The sequence below is a fragment of the Trichosurus vulpecula genome, chromosome 7, assembly GCF_011100635.1.
Source record: "Trichosurus vulpecula isolate mTriVul1 chromosome 7, mTriVul1.pri, whole genome shotgun sequence".
NCBI classification, from domain to species: domain Eukaryota; kingdom Metazoa; phylum Chordata; class Mammalia; order Diprotodontia; family Phalangeridae; genus Trichosurus; species Trichosurus vulpecula.
This window is the reverse complement of record NC_050579.1, coordinates 123548005-123567271: the sequence shown is the minus strand read 5'-3', so window position 1 is coordinate 123567271 and position 19267 is coordinate 123548005. Positions and strand designations below refer to the sequence as shown.

The 19267-nt window shown below is 40.8% G+C and overlaps 1 protein-coding gene across 6 annotated transcripts in view; it reads right to left on the bottom strand.

Moving 5' to 3' along the window:
- The window catches only part of MAP7 (microtubule associated protein 7), a 235758-nt gene that overhangs the window by 33007 nt on the left and 183484 nt on the right, over nt 1–19267 (bottom strand). For 5 of the 6 annotated variants that reach the window (XM_036766376.1, XM_036766375.1, XM_036766374.1 and 2 more), the window contains 4 exons: nt 16776–16889; nt 11444–11571; nt 3709–3824; nt 2923–3206 (listed from right to left, as the gene is read on the bottom strand). In XM_036766376.1, the coding sequence (XP_036622271.1) occupies nt 2923–3206; nt 3709–3824; nt 11444–11571; nt 16776–16889 (642 nt within the window). The remainder of the gene's footprint in view (nt 1–2922; nt 3207–3708; nt 3825–11443; nt 11572–16775; nt 16890–19267) is intronic. The other variant, XM_036766379.1, reaches the window with a different exon arrangement.

Below are 19267 nucleotides of genomic sequence, written 5' to 3'. Positions count from 1 at the left end.
GTTTGTTGACTTCTTCTGGCTGTATGTTTTGGTCTTCTTTGTCACCAAAGAAAGATTCCAAAGTCTGATACTGAATCTGGGTGGGTTTTTGCTGCCTGGCCATGTTCCCAGACAACTTACTTGACCCTTGAGTTTTTCAGCGGGGTATGACTGCTTGTAAAGAGTTCTATGTTCCAAGCTTGGGCAGATGCGCTGCCACACCAGCACTCTTCCTTCCCCAAGAACCCCTAACCTGGACTGGACTTAGATCTTCAGCAGGCTCTTCACTCCTGCTCTGATCTGCCACTTAATTCCTCCCACCAGGTGGGCCTGGGGCCAGAAGCAACTGCAGCTGTACTTCTGTAGCTGCCCCACCTCCACTGACCCCGGGGCAGTGGCCGAACTGCAAACTCCTTCCACTCCCCTCAGCTTTTCCCACTAATCTTCTCTGTTGTCTTTGGTGTTTGTGGGTTGAGAAGTCTGGTAACTGCCACAGCTCACTGATTCAGGGTGCTAGGGCCTGTTCCACCTGGCTCCTGGTCTGGTTGGTCTGTGCTGCCCATGCTGGGCTCTGCTCTGCTCCCAGCTCTGTGCAGGATAGACCTTACCTCGAGACCATCCAGGCTGACCTGGAGCCCTGCTTCCCTCTACTATTTTGTGGGTTCTGCAGTTCTAGAATTGGTTCAGAGCCATTTTTTATAGGGTTTTTGGAGGGACTTGGTGGGGAGCTCACACTAGTCCCTGCCTTCCAGCTGCCATCTTGGCTCCGCCCCTTGATGCTCTTTAATGATGGGAAATCTACTGCCAGCTTCTGAGGCAGCCAGCTCCACCTTTGGACGGCTGTTTGGAATTTTTTTCCTTACGAGGGGCTATAATCAGATTTTTGCCCATTTCTTCTAGTTCTCCCCTCTGGCTTCAAGGAAATCACATCCATAGCAAGCTGAATCCCTCTTCTACATAAAAGCCCTTCAAGTACTTGAGAGCAAGTATATGTACCCTCCTAAGTCTTCTCTTCTCCAGGCTAAAAGTCCCCAGTTTCTCACCGTATCCAGCCCTTTCATCATGCCCTTGACCTCCTCTCATTTGTTAACATTCTACTGAGTATCTCTGGGCTCCCTGTGCAGTACCCAGACTGTCCATCCTCCATTCCTTCTGTGGTCATGTATTTAATTGAGGGAAGAAGAAGGATTGGAACATCCAATCTTGGAAATATCATAGAGAATCAGAATAGGAAGAAACTATAGACTTGTCATAACCACTCAAACTTTGATAATTTTTATACACACTTTTGTGAGAGGTCTCCATTCTTTTCCCTAAGTCTCTGTGTAAGTACAAGTTCTAAAGTTCAGTTTGAAGCAAGGACTAGAGACAAGTTCCATGTTGAATCAAGGCAGCATTATGCATATGGCCAATGGGGCACCTAAGCCTATTGATTGCTTAAGCCAGGGCCTCTTCATCTTATTTCACTCAGCTACTAGAAGGAGGACTGAGCTGAAAGTACCTCAGGGTCTCTCTAACACCAAAGCCAACAATCATGACTTAGATCACAGGTTCACTGGAAACTCTTCCCCCTCCAATGCACTAAATTCTAGTATCTGCCTCTCTGATCACAATATCTTTCCCCTCTTCCTCTGCCCATGTCTCCTGAGCCTTCTTTCTGCCCTCATCATGACCTCCAGTCCCTTCATCTTCCCCTGTTTTTCCAAGGCACCGCACCTTTTCAGCTCAACTTCTTTTGTTTGACAATCATGATCTTGAGGTCAGTAATTTTAGCAACATACTATCAGTCCTCCTTTAAATCAGGAAGTTGCTTTGAAAAAAAAAAAACTTTTTAGACTCTAGGCTCACTGTGATCAGTAGGATGAGGTAGTCAGAGCAATCTTGTGCTGTATTAAGGACATATCTCCCAGAAATATGGAGGTGATGGTTCCTCTGTACTCCGCCTTTGTTAGGACTCATCCGCAGTATTCTATTTGGGTCTCCCACGGCTTAAGGAGACCATTGATAAGCTACAGAATGACCAGAGGGGAGCAACCAGGATGGTGAAGGGCTTTGAACCCACATCATATGAGGATAGCTTGAAGGAACTATGCATGTCTAACCTGGAGAAAAGAAGACTCAAAGGAGATAAGAGAGTTGTGTATTTTGCAGGGATAGCCTATGAAGCGATTAGATTTGTTCTGTTTAGCCCCAGAAGGTAGAACCAGGAACAATGGCTAGAAACTGCAAAGAAGTAAATTTAGGCTTGATATCAGGGAGGGAAATGTCCTAACCATCAGAGTTGTCCAGAAGTGGAATGAGCTGTCCGTGGAGTTCCCTTCACCCTCCTTGGAGGTAGAGTTGGACAGCCCTCACTAAAACCACTGGATGTAGGATCTGAAGAAGAGGCTGAATGACTTGCTTCTGTAGATGGGTTGGACCAGATGGCCCAACTCTCATCTTCTGTGACCCTGAAGTTTCCTTGTCCACTTTGCTGCTTCTGATCTGCTACTCCTCAAACATGGCTCAATGAGCCGGCCCTTTTCTCTGCTCTTATCCTAATGTCACTAAACAATGCTGGAAGAAGTTGTCAAACTGCTTTCTAAAACATCACACAGCCACATATACCGACTATGTGATCCCGGGCAAGTCACTTAACTTACCAGTACCCTAGAAACTCTCTAAAACTATTAAGTTACACAGAAGGTGTCAATGTGCATCGGGGGAAGAAGTCCCCAAATTGATGAAAATCATAGAACCAGTCCAAAAAAAAAGGAATAAACAAGCCCTTCCTTTTAAAGTCCCCATTTGAAAGATAAATCCAAGAAGCATGGGTAAGGATTGGGGAGTAGGTTGGGAAATGGCATCCCTCGCAGCACCATGTCTGACAACAAAACAATAGCGAACATTTGCTAAATGCCTGCTAAAGCATTGTGGTGAGCACTGGGATAGTTAACGACTTACCTGGAGCAGCCTCTGGCTGAGCAGGTGGGCCTTCCTCATTTGTAGGTTCTTCAGCATTCAGTGAAGGTACGTCACCCTCCGGTGACGATGCTTCAATTGCTTTCTCAGGTTCCTTCTCTGGGTCTTTTTTCTCTGTCTCGAGCCTGACTTCTTTCTTGATAGGCCGGATGTTGCCAGGAGATGGTGGCCACGCCTGAGCAGAAGCAGCTTTGGATGGGCCAAGTGACAAGGAGGATGCTGGTCTGGGTGTGCCAGGCAAATGAGACAAGGACTTGGATGGGTGCCTGGGAAACCAATAAGGAAATGTGGCACAAAAGGAAACATGTCAGCATCAGCTTCTGTGCCAGGAACTCCATTTTCCTCTCTCTAAAAGAAAACATGCTGATTCCCCTCAAATTACCTTACATTTATTTTATATATTTCGTATACCTAATTATATGGATGTATTTTCTCTCCTCTAATAGAATGTACTCCTTGAGCTAAGAGGCAATTATTTTTGCTTCTCTCTCCACTGCTTAACACAGCAGCTGGACAAATGGGTATTTCCTAATGGATTCCCAAGAAAGAGTTGAGGGATATTCAGTTATTTAAGTATTTTTCACGGTGGCTGGAAAGGGAAATTTGTTTACCTTAGAAAATAGGTGATTTCCCACCCCTATCTCCTGTCAAGGAAACACACTAATGCAAGAAAATGAGACCAACGTAGCTTGTAGAGAAGAGCTCAGTGGTGGAGGAACATGGGCAGCTTATATCTGGGATGACTCGCAGGTAAGGCACTTCACTTACCAAACTGAGGAGGGAGCTGGTGATCTAGTTTTGGGGTTTGATGGAGACAGAGCTCTTCGGATGCCAGATGTGAGGTGGAAAGGCATGTTTTCCCTCTCCTTTTCTTTTTTATGCCCCTAAGTTGAAAAAACACAAGAATTAGGTCCTTCTACAAGCAGAGACAACAAGAGTCACATAGTCAGCATTCATTCAGTGGTAGTGGTAGTGGTGGTGGTGGTGGTGGTGGTGGTGGTGGTGGTGGTGGTGGTAGCAGTGACAGCGGTAGCAGTGACAGCAGTGGTCATGACTAGATCAATCAGTGCCTGTACCAGTGTTTTAGGCAGGCTATCACAGCTATTACAATTTAAGCTGAACAAAGGGGCCTCCAGGGGGTCCTGCTGTCTAGGAACCAAGTATTTGGCTTTAATCAGCAAGATGAGGTACTAGGAAAGATTATGCTGACTCCATGGTGAATGTTGGCCCCTCTAAAAAAAAAAGTTTGTGCTTCAGATCTGGGAAAAGGAGCTAAAGTCAGTCTTAGAGTATAACTTTCAGCTCCCTGGATGCTCCATACACTTTAGGAATGTTTAACTTCTCTTATTCAGAACTCAGTTTTATCATCTTTCATTCTCTTAAAACCAGAAGGTGGATTCTTGTTTTTAAACAGTTACTCTAGTTCAGATCTAGCCTTTGCTCTTCCTACGTGTCAGAAGAGTCACTACTCTGTGCTCCTGTTTGCTGCCAACATAGACGGAAAAACACTTGCTCTTAATTGTACACCCAAAGAAATACCTTATTTTGTTTTTTGTTTTTTTAAATTCTGATATTGTAAGAAGGCATTTCTTCATGAAAGAAACTGGACCCAGTACGTCTTGGTGTCCTCTAATCCACCATAGAAGGTCAGGTCCACTTGATGAACTTAAACTATTTTAAATCTTTACCAGAGTTGAAGTCTAAAATCTGAGAAAGGTTCTCAACACTAGTATTTCTGTAGTTTTGCACAAGGTGGCCAGAAGGTTGATTCCTCCTCCAGAGAATTCATATGGAATTGGGAAGAGGCAAAATTCAGAGGAATGTTGTGATATGCAGGGATGAGGCTAGAGCACTGGAATTATATAGAACAAAGTCACCCCATACATTAAACACTTCTAATGTATTTGGCCCTTTAACATGTGAGCTAGGGCAAAGACATTGAACAGAAGGCAACTGTCAGAATACCTGAGCCAACCTACCCTGTGCTTGAAATCTGCCTGAAGCCTAAGTGGCCTACATTTGATTCCTCCGTTGTCTCACCATCCAATGTCTCCTCAACCCCTTACCATCTAGCTGCTTTCCCTATTACTCTAAAGAAACAGTTTTCTTAAAAGTCACTAATGAGACATGAAGGCTCAATTAGCCCATCAAGTTAACTTTCTTCTTACAAAAATAAAATGGACAAAAAGGGCTTTTTCCAATGTGGTAAACACAAGGAATTATCTGCTAATATATAGTTCTCTAGTGGTTCCAAGGAATCACTGTTCCAGGGTCTCCTTCCTAACCTTCTCTCTGGAGCCTCTAGGTAGTATACCATTTTCTACCCTTTCATTATTCCTGTGGTCATAACTATCTCAGAGAGCTGGTCCTGGAACAAATGAGATTGATGTGCTATCAGCAATGATCTCCTCCCTGTCCTACACGACATTTTTACCTAGTTGAGATCAGATTAAAATAAACCCGAAGGAGAAAAGAAAATTTAAAGAAAGGGGAGGGGGGGAAGGGCAGTGGGAGGTCGTATAGTTCAATGGAAAAATCATTGGATTTGGAGTCAAAAGACCTTGGTTCAAATCCCAGCTCTGTTAGTTGCTACTTATGTGACTTTGGACAAGTCAATTCTCTTGAATAAGGGGGACCAAAATGATCCCAAAAGTCCCCTTCTTCCCTGATCCTCTGAGTTTGAAAGATGCCTGAAGGGGGAAGGGGCAAGCAAGTTTTAACATTCATACATTCTGGATTTTGACAAGGCTTGGCAGAAGGAATCTCTTTATTACTTGTTTTCTATTTAGTCTCTTTTTAGGCTGAAGGAGGGGATAGGGAGTCACTGGAATTTACTCAGTCATGGCCAAACATGTGCTTTACTAATCTCACTTTAGCAGCTATGAAGAGGACTGAGCAAAAAGGTGAAGAGACTGGAAGCAGGGAGACCAATTGGGAGGCTATGGCCATAGTCTAGGTGACAATCGACCTTGGGTAGTTACATTTTGGTGTGAGTGGGAAGAAAGGGACAGATGCCAGAGATGTTCAAAGAGACTGGGCAACTGATTGGAGAAGTGGGATAAGGAGGGGGTGAGTGGCTGAGAATGACTGAGGTTGTAAAGCTGACTGACTTGAACAAAAGTGGGATTCATTTTCAGGTCCCTTTTTGTACTTTTCTACTAAGATGGGATGGGGCTCCATGTCACAGTTTGCCCTCCACCTCTCCCCCTATCTTGAAAACTTGACCTAATTACTTGGCATTATGCGAACTGCCTGGCCTGATTGTGGAAGTTCAATCTAGTTGCACTATTTTAATAGCTTGCTGGTCATCTTGACTCAAGTCTTTATCTCCTCTGGTCCATCCTCTATTCAGCTATCAAAGGGATCTTTCTAAAGATCATTTGACCATGTCAACCTCCTTCCTATCCTTCCTATCCTTCCCCCTGCACCTCCCCCCAATAAAATCCAGTGATTCTGCATAACCTCCAGGATCAAATATAAAATCCTCTATTTGGAGTTCAAAACCCTGCATAACCTGCCTGTCCCTCCACCCCCACCATCTCAGCCTTCTTACACTTTCTTTTTTTAAAAAATATATTTGATTTTTTTCCCCAATTACACATTAAAATAATTTTTTTAAAAAAGTTTTGAGTTCCAAATTCTATCCCTCCTTCCTACCACAAACCCCATGATCTAGTGACTTCAGCCTCTTTCTTCTTCCTTGAACAAGATGCTCCATCTCTCAGTTCTGGGCATTTTCACTGACTTTCTCCCTGGAATGCTCTCCTCCTTGTCTCTACCTCCTGCTTCCCTCAAATCTCAGCTGTAATCCCACCTTCCATAGGAAGCCTTTCCTGATCTTTCTGAACTCGATCTGTTGAATATCTCCAATGTATCCTATACATAGCTTGTTTGTTTGCATGCTGTCTCCTCCATCAGACTGCGCATTCCTTGACAGCAGGGGTTATCTTTTACTTTTCTTCATATTCCCAGTGCTTAGCACAGTGTCTGGCACATTGTAGGAAATTAGTATTTATTGTCTGACTGACTAGCTGCTAACCTATACTACCCTGGAGTTAGCCTTAGGTGGAATAGTCACACTTTCTTGTCCTGGGATTTTTTGGGGGGAGGGGGGAAGGGAGGAGGAGAAGAAACATTTTAAGACTATAGTTTTAGATCTGGAAAGGATCTGTTCCATCCCTTTCATTTTACAGATGAGGAAACTGAGGCCCAGAGAAGTTAAGTGACTTGTCCAAGGTCACATAGGTAGTAGGAGAAAGAGGTCACATTTCCATTTTACCAAGCTATATACCACATTCGTCCATTAAATTGGAAGATTCCCTGGAGACCAAACCTTTCATCTCACAATAAGGCTTCAAAAGCAACTTTTTCCAGGAGAGAAGGACAGGTCTTAATCTCAACTAAATTCTGCACCTCTCCCAGTACCTGGCAGCATAATGGAAAGAGCCCTAGATCTGGAGTGAGAGGATCTGGTTTTGAATCTTGTGGTCTTGGATAAGTCACTTAAACTAATCTCTGGGCTTTAGTTCTCAAAACTATAGGAATGAGCATGGCTGGGCCAGATGATGCCTGCAAGGTCCCTTCTTTTCAGCTCTGAACCTCTCATCCTATGCTTCAGTTCTGAAAACACTCCGAGCCAGCCTAGTTCTATGACCACAGGCAAACGACTTAACCTCTTTGAAGTCCCAGAACTGAGAGATAGAGATCTTGTTCAAGGAAGGAGGCTAAAGTCACTGGATCATTGAGTATGTGGTAGGAGGGAGGGAGGGATAGAACTTAAAACTCAAAACTGTTTTTTAAATGTTAAAAAATATAATTTTTTTTGGAGGGGGGAAGGCAGGGCAATTGGGGTTAAGTGACTTCCCCAAGATCACAATGTATCCATAGCAAAAATAAAGATTTTTTTTCTTTTTTCTTTTCCAAGGTAAATGCCTTTAAAAAAGGATTCAAGTACTTTTTTTATCTTTCCCTCTAAAGCAGGGGTTATTAACCTGGCGCCTATGAACTTGCTTCTTTAAATATTCTAATAATTAGTCTCCTCTTTAATCCTATGTATTTTATTCAGTTAACATTATCCTGAAAAGGAGTCCATATGGGACTGCCAAAGGGGTCCCTGACAAAAAAAAAAAGATTGAGGACTCCTGCCCTAAAGGCAGGATTTCCTCCATGCTGTCTTCATTCAATGTGTGGCACACAAAATCTTCCAGCTCAGATCTACGGCTCTAAGTCCAAAGCTAAGATCTCCCAAGTGTGCAAAGTCAATATGTGAAATTCTCACATCAAAGAGAGTTTCTTTCACCTTTGGCAAGTGTCTCAATTAAGAATTAAAGGTAGATTGTAGAAGGCCCCAAGGGGCTTGGAAGAGCAATACTGTACCTCTTAGCATAAACACCAGGCTTGCCCCACCACACACATTATCCTCAAAGGTCTATGAGAAATCCTTTAAAGAGCCTTTTATCTTAAATCTGAGTCACTCTATAGAGTTAAGATTTTAAAATAATGTGTCCTAGGCTTTCATTAAACAGGTCATGCCATGATCATGGCTGGATAATTAAGTGGAGTCTTTCAGTTGGCTGATGAGTCAGTTAAGGCCAGAGGGAAAACAGAAACAATGGCCGTTTCTTCCAGTAAAATGCAAAATGCCCATGCACCTCAGAACAAAGGGAAAACATCCCAATCTCTAAGCTGCTCTATTATGTGTAAGGTAAATAGTGGAAATGAATACGACTGTGGAAGCGTCTCCACTAAGCATGCACAAATTATTTTCCTTAATGATCATTGCAAAGTAACCAAAAAGGCAAGGTTTAGGAAAGCAATGGTCAGCGATTAGGGCCCTTGGAGGCCATCTGGTCGAACCCCTTCATTTCACAGATGGACAAAGAAATGCTGCCCAGAGAACTGATGCGACTTGTCCAAGCCCATACAGTTCCATTCACTGGTCATTCCACACTAAATTGACTTTCACCTAAATGTAGCCTAAAATCAAGAAAAAAGTACTTTTTTTTGTTTTGGCTAATACGTTCAAGATCAGCAATCCAGCTTTTACTGACAAGGGGGGGAGCCAGGGTGGAAAGTTATCTTTATACTCCTCTTTGGAGATGCTACCTGTCACCACAGGCAGGCAGCACCATGCAGTCACCCTAATGCTTGGCACAGTAATACCAGCTCGCGTCCATATGATACCCTAGGCATTACAGATGGCTTTCCTTAAAGCAATCCTATGAGTGTGCTAGAGACTATCAAACCTCAACATCTAATGCTTCTCATTCCCTTGTTCCAGTGACTCCTAATCTAGGATAAAATACAAATTCCTCCGTCTGGTATTTAAAGTCCTTCGTAATCTAACTCCAGGCTGCCTTTCCAGGTTTACTATACATCACTCCCCTTCACATGCTATATGGGCCATTCACATTGTCCTATTTGCTGTTACTAGCACATAACACTTCATGTCTCTCTCTGTGCCTTGGCATGAATGGACTGTGCCCAGTGCCTGGAATGTATTTCCTCCTCTCCCCCACTTCTTCAGGTTTCCTCAGCTCCCACCAAATATTGTTGTTTAGTAGTTTTTCAGTTGTGTCCTACTCTTTATGAGCTCATTTGGGGATTTCTTGGCAAAAATACTGGAGCGGTTTTGCCATTTCCTTCTCTGGCTTTTTTTTTTTTTTACAGATGAGGAAACTGAGGCAAACAGGGTTATGTGACTTACCAGGGTCATACTAGCTAGTGAGTGAGGCTGGATTTGAATACAAGTCTTCCTGACTCCAGGCCCAGCGCTCTATTCACTTTGCTGCCTAGCTGCCCCAACTCCTGTCCAAGTGTAGCTTAAATTCCAGCTCTTAAGTGAAACCTTTCCTAACCTTGTCTGCTACTTAGTGAGCAGTAGCCCCACCCCACAACACGTATACTTCCCTGCTTAGTAGGGAGCTCCCAATGAAGGATCTCCTCTCCCAATGCAGATCATCCCCTTTTCTGTCACTTATAAATATAAAACTTTTGGGAGTTAGTTTGCACAGGCCACTGAGAAGACCTAAGGCTGTCTTACCTGGACCACTCTGGACATAACCAGCAGACAGACAGCTGCTAGACATAAGTGTTTGAGAATCCAGCAATTAGTATTTATTCTGTACCTACTGTATGCCAGGAATTGTACTAGATGCTAGGGATACCAAACAAAACAACCCTTGATCTCAAGGACCTTACCTTCTTTTAAGGGAAATTAACCATACCTACATATGTATATATATACACATACACATAATTTGTATGTTATTTTAAGGGAAATTAACCACATATACATGCAGGCATATACATACATGTACATATAATTTGTATGTATTATGTGTGTATGTAATTTCCCCTAAAAGAACACAAAGCAAACACAAGTTACTCAAGCATGCACATGCATGTAATCATGTATACACATGTAGGCACATGTTGTTTATATTCATTTCTGTGTGTACATGTGATTTCCCTTTAAAGAATGCAAGGCAACATGTACATACAGCCTATATAGAAAACCATACATGCGAACACACATGTATGCATGTTATTTGCATTCAATACTGTGTGTACATGTGATCTCCTTTAAAAGAATATAAGGTAAATAAAAAGTACTCACACATTTATATATACATACATGTACACATGTATACATACATGTACATATGTATTAGTTATATTTATTTCTACATGTACATGTGACTTTCCCTTAAAAGAATGTAAGGTCTTTGAGATCAAAAGTTGTTTCGTTTGGTACCTCTGACATCTAACACAGTTCCTGGCATACAGTAGGTACATAATAAATATTAATTGATGGATTCTTAAGCACTCATATCCAGCAGCCATCTATCTGCTGAATGTATTCAGAGTAGTCCAAGCAAGACAACCTTGGGTGCTCTCAGTGCTTTGTGCAAACCAGCTCCCTAAGGATGGACAGATAGGCAGATAGATAGATAGACAGATGAGATATATAAAGACAGAGAGAGAACAGAAAAAAGTGACGATCTGAAGTGAGAGAGAATATTCCTCATTGGGAATTCCTTACTAAGCAACTGGAGGAACAGTAGATGTGTTGTGGGGTAGGGTGGGGTGGGGGTTGCTGATCATTAAATACGAGGGAAGAGCAGGAAACACTACATATAGACACACAGGTTCCCAAGGTAGGCAAAACCACCCCTTGGGGGGGGGGCGCTGGAACAATCTAGAAATAATACAAATTTAAAAAAAACACATTAAAGTAGATTTCCGGGGGGGTGGGGTGGGTAATTTTTTTTTAAAGGGCAGTAGGCCAAATAAGTTTGCAAACCTCTGATAAAAGCTCAAATTAAAGCTGCCCTTCGACAAGAGCTAGGAATTCTAAGAGATAGGCATGAGGAGGGCAAATATTCCAGGCACTGGGACCAGGGTACAGCTTCTCTCCCCCCAGGATCATTCAGATCTCTTTTCATCCTCAATAGTCATTTGGGCTTATGTTCCTATTAACCCATTCCCAATGATTACTTACCATTGTGTTGTGCAGAGGCCTCCTCCGTCCAGTACCTTCAGGTGGTGTTACAAAGAGTTTGGGCCGGTCAGCTTGATTTCTACAGTGTGCAGCTTTGTAGGACATAATGCTGATGGGGCTGCAAGATGCTGAACGAGGACAAATGGGGATAACTAGGATGCAGTCGATTGTTTTATATAGGGCAGTGTTGGAGTTGCAGAAGAAGGAAAGCCAGAAGCAAGGTGCAGGAAAAGGAGCAAAGCCAAGAGAAGAAGAAAAGGAAGGAGAAGATATTATTATCTACAGGTCACCCAGAACCATCACTCAACTCTTCCCATGGCCCCATGAGTTCATGATGCCTCCAAAAGGAATGAATGGGCATTCAAATGAAATGGATGGATATCTTGTGAGTGATTTAGCCATATTTAGACAACAGATCAAAAATCCAGATGTAGCCAATAATGAAAGGCAGCAGGCAATGGTCTTATCTGATAAATGATGGTTCTGGTTCAATTCTACCTGAAGGATACAAGAGCAGTTTGTTTCAGACAAACACAGGATTTAAGGATGGTTTAAAGGTCATGGAGACAGAAGTTAGATTTCTCCTACCTAGCGTTATGATGAAACAAAAGGCAGAGAGAGAGAGGGAGGGGTAGGGGGAGAGGGGGAGAGAAAGAAGTGAGAGTGTGTGAGAGGAGAATGTTAGCAAGCCAGCCATCAAGCCACAGCACAACTATGCCAGGAGGAAAGGTCGGCAGCCTAAGGAGTAAGAATAATTGTGTTTCTTCCTATTAAGGGGGGTGGGGTTAAGGATAGCTTGTGATTTACATTAAAAAAATCTATAAAGGTTTTAGTTATAAGTCCACGGATCAGATGCATCATGCTGGATTTCCCGCAGTTGTTTTTTGTGCTTTATAAGAGACATCAATGTATATCACGCACACTTTTGGGTAATAATAATAAACATTTACATAGAGCTTACTATATGTCAGGCACTACGCTAAGTGCTTTACAATTATTGTTTCATTTGATCCTAACAACACCCCTGGGAGGTAGGTGTTATCACTATCCCCATTTTACAGATAAGGAAACTGAGGCATACAGAGGTTAAGTGACTTTTGCAGGGTCACAGAGCTGTAAGCCTCTGAGGCTGGATTTGAATTCAGGGCTTCCTAATGCCAGATCCAGTGTTCTAGCTATAGTTCTATAATCGGCATTGCCAAAAAAAAAAAGAATCAAAGATGATCTTAAACACCTGAACATATTTAAAATCTTTCATCAAAATTGCATGTATTTTAGTTTTTTTTAAAGCACATTCATTTCTAATTAGGATGAAATATTTTTGTGCTATCTTTTAAAAAGTACAGTCATTTACCACTTTCTATCCTCCATAAAATGAGCATTACCAATGAACCAAATGTTTTGTAGGCTTAAGCGTGTTAAAATAATGCACTAATATAAGTATCATCATGTAACAGAGATAGCACGTGTAGATCATAAAATTTATTTTCAGATATCTCAGCTGGCAAGGTTAGTCATTAAAAATAGGAAATTTAAGCATGATAACTATTTGAATAAGTACTATGCATACATTTGGATCTATGATGTAACCAAGTATAAGTTTCTATAAAGTCTGATTGGGGGATTAGTCACAAATTCATAAATGCAAGAGATTATCCTCAAGCCCAGAGTTCTATGATAGGGACATTATGAACAGGGACAGCTGCAATCACAGAGATTTCTGAATTTTCAAACACCTCATTCTCTCGTCCAGTGGCATTTAGGTTCAATATACAAAGGGAAATTAGTTCATAATTGTATAATTTCCCTAGTTAAGTTTTTGGGAATGCCATCAGATTCTCTTTTAGACAGTTGCAGATTGGGTGAGAGGGTCAACAGAAGGAACTATACTTTTTTTCTAATCACTTAAAAAGTGAGTTAAATTTCCTCAGGCAAAAATCCTAACCTCTCAGTTGCAGGGGTTCTTAAGGTTATGAACATTGTGACTGAATATTGTCATTCTCACAAACCAAGCCTTTCCTGGGGATTAATGACCAGGAGGAGGCATACAGAGCCCTAGGCACAGCCAGGGGCCGGAAAGCTCCATTTTGAAGGTGAAACCTATGACCTTGGAGCCAGTGTGTTTCTGTTTTTATTTTTTCCCTCAGGATTATTGATCAGTTGGTGTTAATGACCCCTAGCTATGCCTAGGGCTCTGTATGCCTCCTCTTGGTCATTAATCCCCTGAAGAAAAAAATTAAAACAAACATACTAGCTCCAAGGTCATAGGTTTCACCTTCAAAATGGAATTAAGCATCCAAACACACCTTTTTCCTTCTCCTATAAAGGGCAGTGCAATTTCAGCAGGTCTCTGAAGAGCATTTCCTGAGAATATTCTGGATCTAAGCCAATCTCATCATTCCTGTTGGTTTACAGGTTATTATGTAGCAGGAGATAATATTAAATGAGAACATGAGAATATATTTGAATCTCCCCTAATGTAGCATTTGCAAAATCCCAAATCTTAGCTGTTCAAGCTATCATCTTTCAGAGAAGATGGACAGTTTCAAATTCCTCTTAGGGAAGCCATGACTTTTATGGGATTCATTTCTACTCTGATGAGCATTTCCTCTAAAAGGCTAGACCTCTTTAAATGACTCATTTTGTAATTTCAATCTTCTGCCAAATAATCTTAAAAAAAATTTGTGCTTATTCCCTGTCCATCCTCCTCCATCACAATGTACTAGAGTAATACAGAGATTCTTTTATAAGAATGTTTTTGAAAAATCCTCCCATGGCATTACTATTCTCTTTTGCCCTCATGTTTCAAGTTAACTGAAGGAGAAATAGTGGAACAGCCTACTAGTTTAGTTCAAGCGGTCAGGACTGCAACATGTAAAAGATGAAATATCTTTTTTCAATATGCTGTATTGCTTTCTCATGGGAAGTAACTTAGTATCCAACTACTCCTTCATTGTAAATACCATATTTAAAACATGCCTGACAATTTCCCCCAATCCTCTCAAGACATCTGAATTTCTTAAAATATGTTCTTTCTTTATTTTGGAAAATTACATTTTCTTAAACAGGAGTGTGTATCTTAAATAATGATCACTTACATTTCAAATGTTTGGGTGTAATGATTATGAAAAAGCCAACTGAAGGCAAAGGCATATAAAGCAAGTGCCATGAAGGACTTCCTTCATTCTGTAACTGGTATATTGCCCATGTCAATAAGAAATAAGGTATCCCTTTTGCTTCCAAGATTTGAAACCACTCTATGCCCTAACTTTATAAAAGTGGCATAGAAAATTTCTGTTGTAGTTTTCAAAATAACCTAGTTTTTTGCCTAGTTTTCTTCACCCCTTCAGTGACTAGGAAAAAGAGATATAGCAAAGGAATGATCATAAGGAATGGAGGACTAAAGAGAAAACAAAGGAGAAATCAAAGAAATTAAGATATTGACAGAAAATACAATTGAAAGAGATTTTTCATACATGACCTCCAATGGAAATAAAAAACGGACAGAAAACAAACTGAATGCAATAAACAATGATCAGCAACAATGCAATACATGGGCTATCTATTACATCAAGTAATTAACATAAAAGGAAGTACAATGGTTTATACTGCAGAGAGAATTATGGGAGTAAATCCATTTGTTAAAAAGAAAATGGGAGGAGTGGCAAAGCAGACAAGGAGATCCTGTTAGAATAACTGATGAGAACTACTCAGGCTAGGCACAATGATGAAAGAAGGTAAGAAGGTGGGGATCACTTGGGAAAGAAAAAGAATGAAGCACAAAGTAAGGAAACATTTTGAAGAATGAAGTAAGAAGCAGGAGCTCTGACAAAAATGTCAGTGGTAGATGTAGGGAAATAAAATAATTCCCAATCTATGAAGTTGATTGGAGATCAAACAAAATACAATGTGGGCATAACGAATCATGAAGCCATACAACCATTGTGTTGTTCTTCATTTAGGTGTAAATGAAGAAGATTTTGTTTGATGACTATGAAAGGATTGAATCAATGGGCAGAAAAACAACTATGGCTTTTAAAATCAGAATTCCACACTTCCAGAAAATCACAGCCAGTAATGAGTCTCAAATGATGAGAGGCAATATGATCTAGCTCTTTAACTGAACACCCATTATGCACAGATGGCTGTCCCACGGACCAGGGGGTGGTGATGAAATCTGAAATCCTGCAGATGTAGATTTCACTTCTTTCTCTGCCATAGAATCATCCTGGAATAAATCCTTTAGTCTCCCTAGCTGCCTTATTTCTGCTATGGGAATAATCATACTTGGTACCTTGAGTGCCTCATAGGGATGTTGTGAGAATTATGGGGTTGGTGCTAGTAAAGTTCTTTGAGTACTTTAGATGAAAGGTAACTATAAAAGTACAAAGTAATATTAGTTATACAGGGGTAAAGGAGAGAAGAAGCTTGCAGAATCAAAGCAGCTTTAGGAGGAACTCCATGGAGATTATCTGCAGTTTTCTAACTGGAGAAGGCAAAGTTAAGTGGACTGGTCACTTATTCCTCATATATCCAAAGGCATATGGGAACATGTGAATCAATCCAAGACAAGAGATGTTTTGGAGAAATTAAGGTACATCTTTCCAACAGGTATTGCTTTACATTAATTTACAGTTAAATTAATTGACCTGTTTCTGTGTTGTGATTTGAGATTGTTAAATAACAATTTAAAATAATTCACACTGGGAATTTTAAAACTTTTTTTTGTCAAAGACTGTTACAAACCTGAAATACCATACTTGGGTACTTTACAACACCTCTCTGAGGTTGGAGGTGTATTCTTCACGGATTACCCGTGGATGATTGACACAGAGAATTTTTGTTGCCTGAGACCACATAAAGGAAACCATGTTCTTTTATGCCTAATAGACTTGCCTTTGATTTTACTCTTACCTCCACATTTTAGATCCAAATTCTTTATAAGGATCAATGCCAAAATAACTGATACTCATTTCTACTTCTGATCAACTCTCTACTAAAATGAAGGCATAGGAAGTTGAAATGGGGATAATTTTTCAGCTATATATCTTCCATGAACAGAAAGAGGGTATCTACAGCTATCTGATAAACAGGAGGAGGTTCCTTTGTCACTACGGGCATCTGGTGTCCAGATAAAGATGCTAAGACTTTGACAAGAAAACAATACAGGTAGCACGAAACCAACACCAAATAGGTAAATTTCCAAAGCCATTTCACCTGGCGAGGTGCACTTCAGAGAAAGCTGAAATTTGATTAGACCAAATGGCTGTTTAGAATGCTTTGAAAGGATAGCTCAGCTCTCCCCAGAAGGCTCCACTTTGTTAAGTTTTACCTGCATCTCCAGACAAGGCAGCCGTGCTTTTACTTCGAGCCAGGAACGAATGTGTGGGCGTCAGGAGTCTGTTTACAATGCTGCTCTCCCAGGGGCTGAGCTGCAGGCGGCGAGCTAAATGTCACCACATAAGCAAGATGTTAGAGGGCATTCTTTCCACAGATGAGGGGACTCAGCACATTATTGCTACTGTCTCCATACTTCATGTCTTGAAATGACATTCGGGTATCCGGAAAACTGAATTTTGCTCAACTTCACCATTAGGGGTCCGCGAGAGGATCAAATGATCTACTTTGTATCCCTAGTGCATTCGAAGTAAAAGGGTCCTAGTCAATCATGGTTGAATTGAAATGGATCCATTCCACCGCCTACCTTAAAGAGGCATGGTTCCTGATTGCCACTAAACCAAGGTAGTTAGTTAACCCAAACAGCACTTTTCTAATCCCTATTTGTTTTTGGTCTCCCCTAGCCCCTTTCCACCAACAGCTAGAACATTTTGACTGCAGGCTTAGCAGATGCCATCACTTGCCCCAGGCAGGTGGCTATCCATAAGGTATCCAGGCATCAGGTGGGGGTGTTGTGCACTACCCCTCCCAAGCAGGTTAGCAGATTGAATCCATTATTGCATAATGAGCCACAACAAAGACTTTGCTAGAGTAAGAGAAGACTTTCCATCAGAGTTTACAGAAAAAAAAAAGACAAATGAAAAGGGTTCCCACAGAACACCACTAGACATTCATACTTTCTGTTTCTATTAGCACTTTATGGTTCACAAAGCACCTTACAAGTATGTTATCTAAACAGATCCTCACAACAACCCTGTGAGGTGGGAGCAAATGAGGAACAAAGGCTCAGAGAAGGATACTGGCTTTGCTCATGGCTGCACAGCTAAAAAGTGGGAAACTGGGACAAGAAGCCAAGTTTCCTGGCACTTATTCCAGGGTTTTTCAATCAACTGGCATTTATCAAGCCAGTCATTGTGCTGGATACCAGGGACACAAAGATAAAACTAAACAACTCCTGCCCTCCAGGAGCTCACATTCTAATAGAAGAGAAAACGTTCATATATACCTATATGATAAAACATATACTCCTTAGTTATTATATAAACAAAAAGAGAAATAAGAGAACTCAATTTTAAAATGACAGACACTTTACAATGCTTCTATTCAGCCCAGCCACGGTTATGGTTTTAAGTAATAAACAGGGCTTCCAGGTCTCTGGCTTTTAAGCCATATTCAAATTCATGATGGAGGATAAGGCTTACTGTTGGAATAAGATAACATTAAACACACTAGCCATAAGCCAATTCGGAAAGAAAAATAATTCTGCAGAAGGCCACTGTCATATCCTGATTACTCAAGTGAAAACCACACAAAAAGAGGTAGCTGAAATAACAATTAAGGCCTGGCATCTAACATTAAGAAATACAGATTGATCCTTCACGAAATCACTCAGTTCTTAAAGCTTTATTGCCTAGATAAGTTCAGGTGACCAACTTTTAGGGAAGGTGAGAGAATTATTTTCCCTGAAAGATCTCAAGAGAAATATGAGGGGATCCTGTGGAGACCCAATAGAAAACAGATTCCATATTTGTGTTTGGGAATGTAGTCTCCTAGACTCAAGGGCTTCTTAAAATTTTTCCACTCACGACCCCTTCAGCACTTCTTAGTGACCCACAGTTTAAGAAGCACTGAAGATCTTGAAAACTTTATTTTTAAAAGTACAATAGACTGAATGCTCCTTGTAGACAGATATTTTGTTTTGGTTTTGTATCTTTGGCACCTAGAACAGCAACCAGCACGTTTAGGGTTAGGGTTAGTAGGTACTTCATAAACTCATGCTGAGTAACTGAAAGTGACTCCTGCTCGGCATCAAAAGAAGGAGGTGCATCTCCATCTTTAAATTATGCTTCTAAAGGCAATTTTCTTAGGTTAATGCTTTAAAGCCAGAATCCCAAGAGAAGGGCACTGGACTTTGATTTGGAAATTATCTGGGGCAAAACTATGAGGAAAGCCATGATAATTCTGACATCAACAGGAAGGAATTCCCAATGTCCTAAAATATAATTATGTGAGCACATATTCAAAGAAATCAACCCCGATTTTTTTTTTCCATCACATTCTATGTGCACACTAGGGATGAGTGAAACACTTAGATTTGGGCTTTACTGGACTGAATTTCAATAATTAAACTATGTAATAATTGTCAGAGTAATTACTATATAAAACTCCATAAAAACATTAATAATGCAATTGTAACATTTAGAAATCTCTGTGAAACCCAATGAATGAGTGTGACTATAGCTTAGACTTTAATGACAGTGTAACTCTGTATCTAATCTCTATGGAAACTACTACAATCTAAAATTAGAATACATTATACTAAAATGGAAAAAAATTAATGGGAAAAAGGTGAACTGCATTAATTGAAGGTTTTCAACACATAATTATATTTCAAATGTTGGTGGTGGTGTAGCAAGAAAGTGAAGC